At 36.8% G+C, this 17152-nt stretch overlaps 2 protein-coding genes across 2 annotated transcripts; one reads left to right on the top strand and one right to left on the bottom strand.

Annotated features, from left to right (window-relative positions):
- Positions 1 to 2201: 2201 nt before the first annotated feature.
- Positions 2202 to 12489, top strand: LOC140166272 (L-gulonolactone oxidase-like). The gene is made up of 11 exons (XM_072189682.1): positions 2202 to 2259; positions 2364 to 2468; positions 2800 to 2925; positions 4887 to 4984; positions 5781 to 5871; positions 6286 to 6471; positions 7239 to 7423; positions 7693 to 7842; positions 8420 to 8584; positions 10490 to 10580; positions 11076 to 12489. Exons 1-11 carry the CDS (start codon positions 2236 to 2238, stop codon positions 11229 to 11231), a joined length of 1377 nt encoding a protein of 458 aa, XP_072045783.1. The 5' UTR covers positions 2202 to 2235; the 3' UTR covers positions 11232 to 12489.
- Positions 12490 to 12622: 133 nt separating this feature from the next.
- On the bottom strand, positions 12623 to 16320 carry LOC140165391 (probable tubulin polyglutamylase ttll-15). Its single transcript, XM_072188705.1, has 4 exons — positions 16188 to 16320; positions 14607 to 14691; positions 13807 to 13920; positions 12623 to 12812 (listed from the first exon to the last, which is right to left on the bottom strand). The coding sequence occupies exons 1-4, from the start codon at positions 16235 to 16237 to the stop codon at positions 12693 to 12695; spliced, it is 369 nt and encodes a 122-aa protein (XP_072044806.1). The 5' UTR covers positions 16238 to 16320; the 3' UTR covers positions 12623 to 12692.
- Between the last annotated feature and the right edge of the window lie 832 nt (positions 16321 to 17152).

Genomic DNA, 17152 nt, shown 5'->3' with positions numbered 1-17152 from the left:
TGCCTGTGCGCAATTTTCTGCCAATGTTGCCATGGTGCTGTTGCCTAGCACGTCACACTCACGTGAACTAATTAAATATACACTTAATATATCATGTGACCTAATTAAATATGCATTTAAACAGCTGGTGAATAGCTGATTTTTGTAACCAAATCTTGAATATCGAGTTATTTCGTACTAAAATGGAAAAAATTATGTATTATTTTGTAAAAGTTGTGGGTTTTTCCCAAAATAAAAACACCCCGAGATAGTGTAATATTCTTCCCATTTGTCCTGCGTGCGAGTCTACGAGTCTATTTAATGACAAATGCAAGTGATTTAATCAAATCAATACAGAATTGATCTCAATTGACATCTTAGTATTTGAAGTGGTTTGGTAGGTTATTCACGTAGTTAATCCGCTGGAGTGTATTCACCCCGTGACCATTATTATTCAAATGATTAATGAATAATGCAAATTGTATAGAGTTGTCAACGTTTGGACGTTTGAATCTGTTTCAACACCATGAAATTTATATCTTAGAAAAATGTGAGTATAAGCAGATATTTGAAAAATCTAGTAACGTTGTGTCTAATGTAATGGTGCTCCCCATTATGGGTAGGTCACAGTAAGGCTTTGCACCCCCAGCCTCTTGACTTGTAATGAGTACCGCGGGTTAGTTTGCGAAGCTCTCCCCTGGTCGGGTAGTATCCCGGGGGTTCTTGCCTAGTAGCTAATTTGCATGGACCGTTGAGCGTTTTTTTGGGTTGGGCAAGGATAAAGACAGATTCCCTTCTAAAAACCAATGGCAAGTTAATATACATGTACTGAGTATACATTCAACGAAACGGTTACTTTTTATTTATGAATATTTACTTAGTTTAATATGCTAAGTAAAATTTAATTTACATGAATTTAACTGAGCACCAGAGGTGGTATATGAATTACTGTTATACGACTGCAGGAGCCCTCTATAATTTCATCTTTTCATGTAACATTTGCATTTAAATCGAGCTGTAAATGCATTTGTTCTGTGATTCTATCTAGGACTACATGTAGTACTCGGATTCTACATGTATGTTGTGATCCTTTCCATAGTGTTTCTAGAATGTCCATGGTATTCCTTTTGTTTAGCTCGCTGCCAGAGACCGTTATCTTGAGCTATTGTGTTGATAATGGTCTCTGGCAGCTAGCTACCTCCATTACTCTAGGTAATGGTCGAGGCAACGAACCTGAAACAAAAGGAATACAATGGATAATCTGTGAATAGAAAAAGGCTAGACGTATATCTTTGGATATTTGATTATTTTCTTTTATTTTTCATCCGACTTACGAGGGTGAAAAATAAATAACACGTACATAATGAGTAAGACGTCACGGTGGCCGAACCCAATATTTAATCGTTTTTACTGTCGAGGAAATGATAATGCTACATCCTTATATCCTATTCTTACCACAAAATAGTGCTAGTTAAATATTAGAAAAGTAGAGTCCTATTTCTTAAATATGTTTCTACTAAAATCTGATTTCTACTACACTAGAAACGTGTTGATATGTATATCTTTGAAAATCGACAGAATTTAATCACAGTCACCATGAAACAGTAGGCATCGTCTCCTGTCACTCTTTAGCAGTTTGAATTCATAGTACCTTGGCAGCGGTTCGAAACCTGACGTGAAGTATTTTTATTCGTTTTACCAATGCGCTGTGTCGTTTTTCAAACACGCCCCGGAATGAAATTGATGGCCAAGTATCCTTTAGAAAAGAAATAGATATGAAGAGTGATACGTACAGTAATTAAAAAATCCTATAAGGGATTTGCGATAATGCAATGGTGACCATGCTGCTTCTCAGGACATGGCCAATCCAATTCCAACAAGTCTACGTTTGACTTTATGACTTATCTGCGTGGTGTGAATCAGAAATGTGAATTTTAGTTCTTATTACACTGAATTTAATACTTGTTACAAGTTTGACCTTTTTGAATTAAGGTTGACGTTTGCCGTTGTTGATTTTTTTTATCATTGTTGAAGCCTCGGAAAAAACTGAACCTTCGTAAAAAACAGAACTTTTGGAAAAATAAATCTGACTGATGGACGAGATAGACTAACAAATAAGAAATTAGAGAGATCATGATTTTGCCTAGATTCAGCGAAAGTTTCAAACAAACATTTTAACGATGCTTTTGTCCGTTATGGCTTACCATACTTGGAGCCATCCATAAAATTGTACAAACCTGTGCAGCAAAGCAGGTCATGGTAACAATGGCGTCCTGCACGGTGAGTGGTACTGGTATCGTACATATAGAAATATACATGTAGTATTTACTATATTATGGGGTTTTATTTACCGTATGTTAAATATAACATCTTCTCTATTCTAGGTATCATCGGGAGAACAGGGGCGTTCATTCACAAACTGGGCAGCAACGTTTACGTGTAAACCCGATCTGTATTTTGAACCTACAACTACCGAAGAAATTATTCAGGTAATAACACTTGTGGTACCTACTTGCATTGGCACATAACGAGGGCTTAACTACTTATGTCCATTTGTTTTCTCAATTACATATTACTCATTTCGGCAACAAATTGATGGTTAATTAATATGCCCTCCACAATAAATGCAAGTGACTTTGGGGTATATGCATGGTCACTTCCTAGTCCCACTTCCCTGGTTAGACAAGTGACCATGCATATTCCCTGCATATACCCCAAATACATTTGTAAAAAGCTACCTAGTCCCACTTCCCTGATCAGACCAGGGAAGTGCCTGATCAGACTAACAGGATTTTAATAGCGTATATAATTACGTTTCAGATTTTAAAGGAAGCAAGGCGACTAAGCAAACGAGTGAAAGTATGTGGTTATGGTCATTCGCCATCAGATATTGCCTGTACAGATGGATACATGATTGACATGCGCAGATTTAACCAGCTGATTGATGTAAGAATAGGAGGCCGGTCGAGTGCAGATCTGTCGGAACACGCAAAGTTCATTTCCCATTGAAAAGCGTTATCCGACAGATCTGCAGTCGACTCATTCATCACATCATCGTATTATAATGTAAAACATACATAGGTTCAGGCAAAATAACATATATTGCTAACATATTAATTTGAACACACCAGAAAGAAGAAAAGGTGAATATCCGAAAATGGCTAACATTTTAAATTCACGTTAATCGAACAAGTAAAACAACTCTTCATTGCAATATCAGCTCAAAATAATGGATAATTATTTTAAGGTCAAGTCAAGTTCAATGAAATATGTGCATGATGCGTGAACAGGTCACCAATACATTATCTTATAGAGGCCCTGCATGAAATTATCGATTGGCTCCAAACAAAGGATTTGAGCCGGTGTCCTTCACCGTAGTTATGGCGAGTGCAGTCAATTCAATCAAATGTAAAGAAATGATAATCTTTCTGAGAATTGGCCATTGTTCCCAATAGACGAGATAAGGTGAAATATTTCTACAATGGTAATGAGTTCCAGTTATAGTATAGGCCTACTGGAAACAATGGTGGTATCCTTAGGGACCTAGACTATGCCATAGTCGATTAACCCTTATTAACCCTTGAACTGTACCGAGCCTTTTTGGCGGAAAGGAACTTCAAAGAAGGAATGAAGAAGAAGAATTTTTCTCGAGTGCGATTTTGAACCCCGACTCCTCGTGTGCTGGACACAGGAACGACCATATCATATAGCGAGCCACGGGATTACCTTGGCCGGACAACCTTTATGGTTCCGTGCCCACAATGTGCTTTTGCATAATGACGCAATCGCATCACGTGGGGTACTCGCGCTTACAGTGGATTGCTGCTATAACCTTTTGTGACTTTTGGGCATGTTGTGGTTAGTCCTTGATTTGTTGTCAAATAGTAGGTACCACTGATGGTCCTGATGATGGAAAAAATGGTTGTCCCGATGATGGAAAAAATGGTTGTATAACAGCTTTAATGGTTTACTGAGCTCAGCCAAGCGTCGCTGTCTTCGATAACGCATTGTAGCGAAGAGGAACCCGGCTTTTGTCAAAGCCCAAACCCATAAAACCTGTAGCAAACTCTGTCAGGCTCCGCTGAATTGTACATACCGCTCCGATACCACAGTTGACCAAAAAACCCTTGACACCTAATTAAACCACTTTATGTAAACATTTTGTTGACTAAAGAGTCCAGCCAGGTCGATAGGTCGATAACAACATCCATTTAGTGTGTTACTAGCTTTGTAATATTTTTTTTCATACAGACCCACTTTTTTATTAAAATGATAATAATAATAATAATAATAATAATAATATTAATATTAATATTAATATTAATAATAATAATAATAATAATAATAATAATAATAATAATAATAACATTTGCGGGAGATATTCATCATTTTCTAACCCAGTATCCGAAGATTTTCGTCTGATATCAAAATCGTGCATAGCAATTCACGTGTATCGATCCCGTGTATTCATTTTAGTGTCTCTGCTGCACCAAATAATTATTAGCCAGGCGTCAGTTCTATTGACTGCAGACATGCTTGTTTAAATGACCACTTGAGAATTTGATGAGTGGGTCGTTATATATACTTACTGAACATAAATGAAATTAATTATGGTTGTGTCAATTATAATCCTGCTGCTCTGCTGAACGCCCCGATAGATATCAGCAAACTGGTCACTGTTCGCTTGTTCCTATCGAACGCTCTGGCGAACATGAACCCTCGTTGAAGACAGCAGAGCATGGCTAAGCTCAGTGTACCATTAAAGCTGTTCTCCCTAATACCAGGTGATATCTCATAATGCATGTAATATATGTGTTTGTTCAAGTTGGGGTAGGGCCTATATTTAAAGTATTTTCATCGGCATATCATGTCCATCAATAGTCCTTATTGCTCTTCAATCTTCACAGATTGACGAACAGAACTGTACAGTGAAGGTTCAAGGTGGCTATCTGCTGACAGACCTGATTGATGATGTGCTGGAACCCCAGGGAATGGCAATGCAGAAGTAAGATTTACTGCTTTAGTTCTACATGGATGATCAATACTATTGTGTAATATTTAGGGTTGAAAGATGTTTTGTGGATTTTGTAAGCCAAAATGTGTTCAAAGTGGGTTAACCCATTATTATTTACAGTTTTCTACTTACAGAGCCTTCCAACATATCAATTTGTAAGCGCTCTTTTAGCAAAGTCATAGTTCATTGAATTTACAACCGTGTGACAAAACGGGCGAAAATAGTAACTTTTTGCACGAGATGCACAAGATAAGTGTTTTAGGGGGAAGTGTTAGCTTTCGTTTGATATTTTTTTAAATCTGATTGGATGAAGGGAACACTTGAGGTTTCAACAAAAACCAATCAAAGAGGCCCATTTTACAGCTGGAAGCTCCACAGCTCTCACATGGCTATGCACGCAACCGTGTAGTGTAATCAAAGACTGTGGTGGAGACATTCACTGATTGGAAGTTCTTGGACGAAAATGTGTGCTCAGGTGTATCGAGTTGTCGAGGTGGAAGCTGTGCGCATGATGGTTTATAAGAGAATCGTTTTTGTATAGAAACCTTTCCATATTTACACGATTAGAAACCAGGGGCAGAAACCGGGTTAGAAACTCGGTGGAGAATGAGGGCCGAGGTCGTGTAACCAAGGTAGAAATAGCATTGTGATGACCTCGGACCATCCTCCTTACCCAACACCCAGGTTTTTTTCATAAAGATTACATCTAATATAATAGTACTATTTTTTCCAACATTGAACATCAACAAAATAATTTTAACCACAACTGATTCTGCAACTTTTTCAGCATTGCAGCAATTTCAGATATATCGATAGCTGGGATGATATGTACAGGAACTCACGGTACAGGGGCCAACCATGGTATTTTATCAACGCAGGTAAGAGGAGATGTTACTACAAAGAGGAAACTAACTTTTGTTTAACCATGTGTGACCAAAATCTGATCCAGCCAGCCCAAAATCAAGCAAAAATTTATGAAAATGTAGTTATCCTCACGTGCACAAAATAAAACATGTCCTAGGCTATTATCTGCAAAGTTTTGAGCTTTTACAATTTAATTTTGTCCTATTTATTTCATTGTTACCATGGTCACCTTTGGCTGCATGATTGGGTCAGATGGCATCACATAATATGTAATGGTTTAGAACTGGTGCAGCTTATTGGATTGCAATGTCTTCAGTTAAAAAATGCAAGCGATATCCAGTGGCCACGAAGCAAACTTTGTTTTTGCTCGTCTTTATGTTGTGTATGTTTATTTATTTACTCGCATTTTGTTGTGTTTTTCTCCATAGGTCTTAGAAATTGAACTAATAACAGCAGCTGGCGAGGAAGTGACATGTTCCCACACAGAAAACACAGATCTATTCCGTGCAGCATGCTGCAGCCTTGGTGCCCTTGGTGTCATCACCGCGGTAACGTTTCAATGTGAACCTGCTTTTAAGCTGCACCAAAGACAATGGCCAGGCACATTAGATGAAGTAAGTTTGAATGTTAATATCATATGATTTGGATCTAAAATTAATACTATATAAGTATTAACTCATTGTAGCACACCTGTCAGTAGTTACAGGTTCTGATAAGGTTTCAGCAGTTCTTTTAACAGCTTTATTTCCCATGTCCCTGCAGATTAAATGAATACCAATTCATCATACAGCCAAGGAGGATTACATCAGATAAATTTGTTTTGTCCAGCTTTCCAGAACGTGATCTTTGCCTGAAACAATTGGTTGTATATAAAATGTTGACAATTGGTAAGAGGTGTGATTAGTCGCCTGCGAATACGTATTGCAAGTACAGTATGCGCGGCCTTCCCGCTTTCCTCGTCCAATGTAGTGGAATATAAAGGACACATTCTTTCACAGACTCGTCGTCTGTAAGACGCAGTATATGGCCAAGATATTTGAGTTGACGAGTCTTGACTCTGTCAACCAGTGGGGTGGTGTTGCATGTTGTTCAAATTGTAGATTATTTCATTTGGAATCCTATCCACACGCTTGGTGTTTAACATGGCTCTGTAGACAGTTGTTGCAAAGGCATTGATCTTGTTTTCCATATCCTTGATACCCATGATTCGCACCCGTACAGAAAGACAGTAACTCTGCCATCTAAAACTGGTTAGATAAAGTGGTTAAACAAAACAATATGATCACTCACATGCACACTCTACCGCAATTTGAGACTATAAAAGTAATGATCATTTACATTCAGATCATCTCCTTTTAACGTGTTTATTTTCTTACACCAGGTCTTAGACAATCTAGATGAGCATATAACCAGCAGTGAGCATTTTAAGTTTTCCTGGATGCCACACACTGAGTCTGTCTCAATGTGTCGTATGGATAGAACTAAGGAGCCAGTAACTGATGTTAGCAGCTGGTTCTGGAATATATTTGTTGGGTATCATTGTTTTCAGTTTGCCTATTGGATGAGGTGAGTTCTTTTTTAAGGCACTCGACAATTGATATTACTTCACTCATCACACATACGTGTTTGCCGCAATTTATTTATCCCCATTAGCCTTTTCGAGATATGGCGGACACACAATAGGATGGCGCTGCACGAAGTCGGTAAAGTCTTTTGAAATTGGTGGGTTTTACCCAGATTGAAGACTGCCCTCCTTTTGTGTACGTCATGCTTCGAAAAGGCTAATATATCTGTTGTGGTCAATATTTAAATTTACCCTTGTTCTTTTGTTTCAGTTCAATTTTTCCATCAATCGTAGGGTTTATCAACCGTACATTGTTTTACCTGTTGTTTAGTAAGCCACTGCAACGGATCAACATCAGTCGGAAGGTGTTCGCTTTTGACGGCTTTATTCCGCATTATGTTACTGATTGGGCAATACCAAGGTAAGTAGTGGTTTGTGGTGGGGTGTGTGCAGGGTGTATGTGGAGTGTCTGGGGTGTTTGTAAACACCATCAAGTTAGGACATACAAATGAGACATTTCTGTTTAACAGTGGACCTACGTGACCATGGACGTCCACACTTCTTAGGACATAAATGTGTATGTCCACGGTAAGGTTACAGAAATCCAAAGCGTGTTGGTGGTTAAAGTGGTTTAATGTGGGCCTGGTCTGTGGAGGCGTGTATGTGATGGGATGCATATGTGTCGGGTGCACCGCGGTGTGTCTTATGTAATAGAAAAGAAAGGGACCTGATCAATTTTTGTAAAGAATTTGTCATATAAATAAGTAGTGAGAACTATTTTCGCACGAAATTTAATGATCTTTTAACATGTTTTACTAATATTGAATAAAACTTGTGGATCAGATTTTGTTTTGTTTTTGTTTTTATTTCTGTCAACAAGTAGACGACATACGTGACTTTTTTTACTATTTCCACTACAGCCTTTATCAATGATCGTAAAACAAAAAGAATGTGACATAATTTGTTTGCTTTCTTGTTCTATACTTTCATGTCAATAGCGAGCAAACAGCGACAGTGCTTAGAGAATTGCGAACATGGTTCCGAGAAAATCCCAATGAGGCTGCTCATTTCCCTCTTGAAGTACGGTTTTGTCAAAGTGATAACATCATGCTTAGTCCAGCATATGGGAGAGATACATGCTTCGTTAACATTCTTGTGTATAGGTGAGCGAAAGGTTTAGAGTTTTAAGATATTCTTATTATTTTGTTAAATTATGATTTTGATTATAAATTCCAAATTTTCACCATTTAAGGGTACTTTTTGCCATAAAACGAATCCTTGGTTTCTTGAGCATAATCCAATAGAAAAAGTGTTTTGTTCATAAGGTTATTTAGGAATACCCCCATCCTTTGGGCACTTCCAGAGTGAACACCACCATTGACAAAATAATGCTATCTGCAGTATGCTCAGTAGATTGCCGTCTGCATATCATTAAGCAGATGCCATCTTCATTAGATAGCAGTCTGCCCATCATAAGGCACAAGAAGAGGTACCGATGGCACTTTTTATCGTACCCTGAACATTTGTACAGTGCATTTGTTGTTTTTTATTTAAATGAAAAACAATAACACTATGCCACTGTTAATTATTGTGCTTGATACAATTTATTATATCTCCAGGGAGTTTAGTGCCATCGGTACCTAACCGGTACCTAACCGGGGACTAAATTCGATGTGGTGCCTAAAGAAGATGATATCATCTTCAGTAGATAGCAGACTGCACATCGTAAAGAATATGATATATTCAGTGGATAACATGCTGCACATGCTAAAGAATATGGTATCTTCAGTGGATAATAGGCTTCACATCGTAAGAGCTCGTAAGGATCAGTAGATAGCATGCAATCTGCCCATATTAAAGAAGATGATATCGTCAGTAGATAGCAGTCTGCACATCGTAAAGAATATGGTATCTCCATTAAATAGCAATCTACACATTGTAAAGAAGAAGATACCTTCAGTAGATATCATGCAGTTTGCCCATATTAAAGAAGATGATATCTTCAGTAGATAGCAGTCTGTAGATCGTAAAGAATATGATATATTTGATAGTAGGCTGCACATCGTAAAGAAGAATATATCTTCAGTAGCAGTTTGCACATTGTAAAGAATATATCTTCAGTAAATAGCAATCTACACATCGTAAAGAATGTGATATCTTCAATAGATAGCACTCCACATCGTAAAGAAGATGATACCTTCAGTAGATAGCAGTAGATAGCAGTATATGCCGTAAAACCTCGTCTTCAAGCATATAGAGTGTTTTTGATGACAGCTTATTAATCCAGGCGCTCTTCATAAACCAAATCATAACATTATGAAGTTTGAGCAAACAAATTACCAAAACAAGCGTGTACAAACAAGTATTATTGTATGACCAGTTTATTGCATTGGTATAGTTACTACTGTTTCGTATTAATTTAGCTTTCATCAAAACACTCTATATGCTTGTAGACGAGGTTTTACGGTATACCGTAAAGAATATATCTTCAGTAGATAGCAGTCTGCACATCATAAAGAATATGGTATCTTCAGTAGATAGCAGTCTGCACATCATAAAGAATATGATATATTCAGTGGATAGTAGGCTGCACATCGTAAAGAAGAAGATATCTTCAGCAGATAGTTGTCTTACATGGTAAAGAATAGGACACCTTCTATATCTATATGACATCTTCTATGTCTTCTATATTTTCAATAGATAGCAGTCTGCACATCGCAAAGAATATGATATATGTAGCAGATAACAGTTTGCACATCTTAAAGCAGATGTTTAACTTCAGTAGATTGTAGTCTGCATATCTTCCAGCATCCTATGTCCAAATAGTTGAAGCAGATGTACTCAATTGGCCGGGATTTGACCTTTCTTGCTGCGATTATGTAGTGCGTGTAGTGATGTTCCCTGTTCCATAAGTGTACTGGAATTTCCAAATATATTGTAAAGGTTTTACACAAATTAAACTGTTTTGCATACATGGAATGAATATATTTTTTGAATACGTGTAATAAGTCTCAATTATTCCATGAATGCTAATGAAAACTGTGTCACCTTTCTCTCTTTTTTCACAGACCATACGGCAAAATCATTCCTCATGCAAAGTTTTGGGCTGCATATGAAAATATTGTCAAGAGAGCGGGTGGAAGACCACACTGGGCGAAGGTGAGGCGAGTGGCATACCGCCCGGGGACAGGGGACAAGTTTTCCCTGACCCGAAATATCAGGACAAATTGACCAAAGTTTGAGACGTACTCCTTCCTTTTGGCCAGCTTCAGCCCCAAGTTAACCTAATTTTGGTTCATGTTAGCATTAAAGCGGGTCGGAGGGAAGTATAATCTAGTGGTGTTTGCACTCAAATATCCAGAAAATAAATCTGACACACAAGAAGGGAAAACGTCCAAAACCGTTTGATATATTTTGACCTTAACTCAAGAACCGCCAGACCTGTAGAAATATAAATTGCTTCAATCATTTCGTATATGATCAATGTACAGTATTAATGTTATGAAATGCGTTGCAGTTTTTTGAGTCATATGGCCCCAAAACGAAAAAATACGGCCCTGTTAGCCCACTATTCACATCTCATGATGTTTTTCAACTTTGCTGAGCCTTGTTATCATCTTCTGAATTTGTATCATCTCATTCTTCTTTTGACAGGCTCATCAGGAAACTGGCAAGGAGTTAGTTGACATGTACCCAGACTTCGGTAAGTTTTGTGAGATCCGCCGAAAGATGGACCCCCAGGGCATGTTTCTCAATGCGTATCTGGAGCGTGTGTTTTGTATGGATAGTGGAGTATCTGTGGATTCGTAGATATGGCAGAAATTGACAATAGTAAAGAGTTCCAGCAGTTTTAACTTTCACCTTAAAAGGTGTGGTGTGGATACACTACTTGTATGACATATGGAGTGGCTGCACAGTGTGAATGTCACAATAGTAAAGTAAAGCAAGCTACCGTATGGCCACTGTTTTTTGCGCATGAGAAACACAAATACTGCATCTTCTCCTCACCTAAACTGAAACTCGTTATTGTGGTAACACCTGGTTCAATCAGGTCATCAGATATTTCAGATATATGTATATAGTGTAAATTGTCAAAATCCAGTTAATACGTTACAAGTTTATTCATAAGATTTGCCATTTCTCAATGCCCCTAGATCACAAATAATAACTCATTCCAACAAACAGTGCCTCTAAAATAACATTTTACCATTCATATACTTTATATGTTACCATTTTGGATAACAAAAGTTACTTATCTTACAGGTGCGTTTTTAATGCTATTAAAACGTTTTTTACCTTTGTGCACCCTTTATATAACCCGACATTCAACATTTGCTGTTTATATTTGCTAGAAGGATCATTTGGTATCTATTTAAGTGTTTTCTTCTTTAAATATGTATTATGCATTTTATGTTTTATAGCAATTGAAATTCCGTGTCATATTTTACGTGTTTATATAAATACAACAAAATAATGTTCAACTCTGATGCAATTTTAATCAATGTTGTCAATTCATAACCAAGACATCGATCTTTTCCAGAAAGAGCAAATTATACTAATTGTAAATCGTTATCATTAATGCAAATTACAAGGCCAGTTTACAAGGCCAAAATAAGATATAGTGAAACCAATATATTTACTCCTATACCACTGCTCTTTATTAATGAAGTAGAATGAAATAACAACAAATGCAGAAAATGTGCCAACAATTATAAAAGAAAATCAAAATGTCTGGGATGAACTTAAGGTTCATTTGAATATACTGTAATAAGTTATACATAATGTTTTGATAATGTTACTTTACATGTCGTGGCTTTTGAGCCGCAATATTGTGGAATAGCAAGTTTTTGAGCTTGATATATAAACTAAATAAAATAAAGGCGTTTCGCCAACCTCACTGAGGTATAAAGAGAAAAAATCATTAATGCAAATTACGTCGGTAGATATCTATCTTGTACTTGATGTGTCGCATCCAAATAGTAGTGGATATTCATTTTCACTTCCAAGTTCAAGGCAGATACTACGGTAATGATGAGACATCTCAACATTAACACGACATTATACAGTACACAAGAATATATTGACATGTGTGGGGAATAATGATATTGTTATTGAGTGATGGATCTCTCTCATAATATCCTTGTAAAGACAAAAGATCAGATGATAATGGTAAAACATCACATTTAGTACAACCACAACAATATCTCTGGCGTTTTTGTATACTTCAAGACCAAACCCTAGTCTAGAAAGTACGTATGAGACATTCAGCCATTAATACACACTACACCAACAGTCATCTCTATTGCATTTGCGTCGCATCCAATCGGTTGTCAGTTTATTGTCATCCGTTTGGTGGTCATAATATGTGGATGCGGGTTCGCCTTTTTCCTCCTGAGGAAAAAAATAGAAATTGACGTTTTCGTAAAAGTAAAACTGGGCATATTGTTAGCTGACTTTAGCAAGAATTTGTAACAGCTTTTACTTTTTTAGACATAAACATAATACGTGGCACATAACCACTAAAATGTAGGGCATTTTTGTTGTTTTGGCCTCTAAAGTATTCGCACTTGCTCAAGTAGCATCAAGTGTGCATTTTATCAAACAAATTGCGTTTTGCTCTTTTCAATGGACCTTTAAGGGCCTAAAATGGTCCAAAATGAGATTGTAGAGCCCTTTGTTGCCTTGAATTCTCATCTTTATATACTTTATATCGAGGGCTGAGAACCAGAACTAGCTATGTCCATTTGTTTTCTCAATTACATGTTACTCATTTCGGTAACAAATGGACGGTTGCGTCTAACTAACTGTTCAAGTGACCATGCATATACCTCAAAGTCACTTGCATTTATTATGGAGGGCGTAATTATAATTAACCGTACATTTGTGGCCGAAATGAGTAACATGTAATTGAGAAAACAAATGGACATAGCTAGTTATGGCTCTAAGCCCTCGATATGTAGTGTAAAGGCTCATTAATAAAATAACAGAACACAAATTTGTAATAAAACTCGCACATAATCACTATTCCAGCAAGTATGTATGCAATCACAATGCACAATTTCTTGAGAAGGAGATAAACGCATAGTCGAGGAACATCGGCTTATGGGTGTGATGTTGCGTACCCCTGTACTTTTTCATTAAAGTAACAACCATGAGTGTGTAGGTCCAGAATCCACCGGGAGCCAAGAGGGCACCCTCCTTGAGCATGTTGAGCAAATTGAGTTATTGAGGTCAAAGATAATACAGGGGGTAACAATTTAAAATAAATAAATCAAGTTATATATAAAATGTCTTATCAAGTACACAGAATTGGAGTCAAATGTGATTTATTTTCTTATCATTTGTTGGTTGGTTTGCTGCTTTGTTGGTTTTTAAGTACACTTACTTTTACAACAGGATAGACCAGTCTCATAGAGCTTCTCCTTGTGTGTTCCCAGAGTACCTCTTTCAGTATGGTTCTTTGTTTATCTGGTAGACATTGTGAACATAAGCGGCAAATCTGGTAAATAGAAGGATTTTTTTTATAAAAAATTGATAAAATTGTGTCAATTTTACTAGGGACATTTGCTCAATTGCTCAATACGTCATGTTTTAAAAAAATCACATGTAAAATTACATTTCTGGTCAAAAAATTAAACTGTATATTTAAATTCTTCGTGCTTCCGAAAAGGGCTTTACTGGGATAATATGCGCGCGTAGCACCCAAATGTTCTGTATTTTGCCCATAATCGGGGTGAATTTTGGTGGGAAATGGGTTCTCCCTGCCCCCCCCCCCCGGCTACGCCCACCTGCAAAGTCAATATCAAGACGGATTCAATACTGTCGTCAACATCGGTGCTTTTTATATTTTGTTTAAAACAATGATAATAGAGTAAAAATGAGGCACCAAATGGCTTTTTGAGCCTTCAATTTGCAACATTTCCCAAATTCTAAGGGAGAACATCCCTGAGACAACTCCTGCGTATGTATAAACAAGTGACCGTTTTGCGTCTGTTTTGGAAACCCTACACTTCAGTATGTTTAAAACTAAAGTTTAATAATCAATTTAATAAAACAAAAATTTACACATTGGTGCCAAAATGATCTAAATTATTCTCAAATTGCCCCCCCGCTCTGATCCACCACTGTTCTAGTTACTCCGCCAATAGACACTCCATAATACGGAAAATATACATATATGCCTACCTTTTTCTGACATGAGCTACATGAAGATGTGTAACATATGTGATCGTAAACGTGTACATCACTGTCTCGTACAAGATAAGATGGTCTAAAAGGAAACAAAATTAATAGTGTAAATACATTGATAGCCATCAATAGGGGAGAAGGCAAGAGAGAAGCCCTATAGGTTACATACCACTAATAGGCTGGGCGATACATGGAAATACGACGAGTAACTATTTGAAAAGACTGCATTAAAATCGCTGAAATTGATCAAGTTATATAGCCAAAAAGTACTTTTTAAGGTTTGATGCTTCAGAATGGTATATTTTCTCTCATTATATGACATTTTTGTTGTAATAGTACCAAAATTCATACGCACGGCTTCAGTTTTTAGTAAATATTCGCCCTACCATATTGTAACTTTCAGCTTCGAGGGCGTACTGCCATTTTATGGTGTTTACGGTTCAGTGCGTTAAAACAAGAAAAGTCTCAGGTCAACCAGTATGATGAGTTTTTTATCATTTGGCATCTAATTCATATAGTTTCACCTGATATTAGTGGCATTTAACTGTGAGAGTTCTGAATATCAGAAAATTCCACCCGAAATTAGCCATTTTCCCATTGAAACCCGTGCAATACATAATTTAACCTATATATGCACATTAGAAGAGTTGCAACTAATGTACTACATACAATAGCAATTTTCCTGGCACGATTCCTTTTATTATTATTGTTATTACAAGACGTCTAAAAATCTGAGACCATAACCTTTTTCATCAAAATCGAAGGAAATTCTCTGTTTAAACACCTGTGTAATTCAAATGTTGAAATTCTCCTTATAACTCTGTAGATAGGTAAACTATACATTTTCTGAATCTTTATGACCTGAGGAATATTTTGTTTTAAACTGTTTAAAAAACGCCAAGCATCCTGGACGAAAGAGGAGTTTTGTTTTCTGGCACTTATGATGTGTTGTTTTTCACAACCTTGTCAATCTTTCCTGAAAATATCAGCTTCATATCACTTAATTTACACCAGGTTGGGACTACTTAAGCTATAAACTATGTAATGGTGGCCATTTTGGACGCCATCTTGAATTTCACAAGAATACTTTTGGGGACTTTTAGTATGTTATTTACGCCATTCGTATGGACCTCATGAAAATTCCATTTTATACTAGGCTGGGACTACTTAATTTGATAGTAAACTATGTACTGGCAACCATTTTGAACGCCATCTTGAATTCCATAAGGAGGGCTTGCAGGGCCAATATTATGTAATTTACCCCATTCGTATGGACCTTTCCTGAACATTCCAATCTGATACTAATTTAAATTTAGGTCGGGACTACTTAAGTGATAATAAACTATGTAATGGCGGTTTTTTGGACGCCATCTTGAATTCCACAAAGAGGACTCCCGGGAACTTTTAGTATTTACCCCCATTTAGTGTATGGACCTTTCCTGAAAAATTCAGCTTGTAATGAATTTATTCCACCATTTACCAAATATTCTTGGGTTAGCAGGGATGTTGTTACAAGCTTCTGCAAGCGTTATATATACACGGAAAGTCAATCCGAGCCACACACTTATACTCACGTACTTTTTGTCTTGAAACTCGTGCAATGTATCCATCCTCATTACCCGAAGCATTCTGTCCAGAATGACGAAAGCCTCAATATTCACATATGAAGGGTTGTCTTTTTTTACATCTAAGAGAGGGCTTTTATTCTCATGAAAAAAAGAAGCAAAACTCAAATATTAGGGTCTTATACCGGGTCTTATATCTCACATTCTGATGTAAAGGCTTGGAGTTTGGTTACATCAATAGCAAATAATGAAAATATGTATCATTTCAGCGCCTATATTATATTGTCGATGCGTGTAATACTAATGCGTGTCAATTCGTTCAATCCTTTTATCGTTAATGGGAACGATCGGCTCAATGTGTCAAGAACATCCCCTAGATTCTCGCGTGCAACGAGAAATTTCAGCCATACGCAATTTCGACTAATATTTTGCGATCATTTGAATTATGCCCATAACAACGATTGCAGCGCCATCTTAATACTAGGGATGACCATCATAATTTCATGTTGCCCCTATTGCTACAAAAGATTGTTTTCTGGAAAGAACTCATCAACAGAAGTATTTTGGTGGTTAAATGGTCAAAATCGGTCAAAAACTTTTCGAATTATGAATTTTCAAAGTTTCCCATTCTGACCGGTCATTGGAACGAAATAAATTGACAAAGTCTAAATATAGCAATGTGAGCAAAATTGGTATAAGCATATATTTACCTTTTTATATTTCTTTATTTTAATATATATGCAAACATGAAACAAGCATATTGTGAAAGTATCAAAGGGGTTTCTTATGAAATGGCACTTTACTAGTCAATAGCATTAAGTATTTCTTCTAAACGAGGCACTCAAATCATGCTTTTAGAAAACATTTGCCAAACATCATCCATAATGGCCAAAGTGGCACAAAATCAAAAGTCCAGGTGAACTTTTTTTCCGCAACAATATACACTACACATAAGAAAAATACTAATGTACTACAAGG

This window comes from Amphiura filiformis, chromosome 12 (genome assembly GCF_039555335.1).
Source record: "Amphiura filiformis chromosome 12, Afil_fr2py, whole genome shotgun sequence".
Classification (NCBI taxonomy): Eukaryota; Metazoa; Echinodermata; class Ophiuroidea; order Amphilepidida; family Amphiuridae; genus Amphiura; species Amphiura filiformis.
This window is presented reverse-complemented; position numbering and strand designations above follow the sequence as displayed.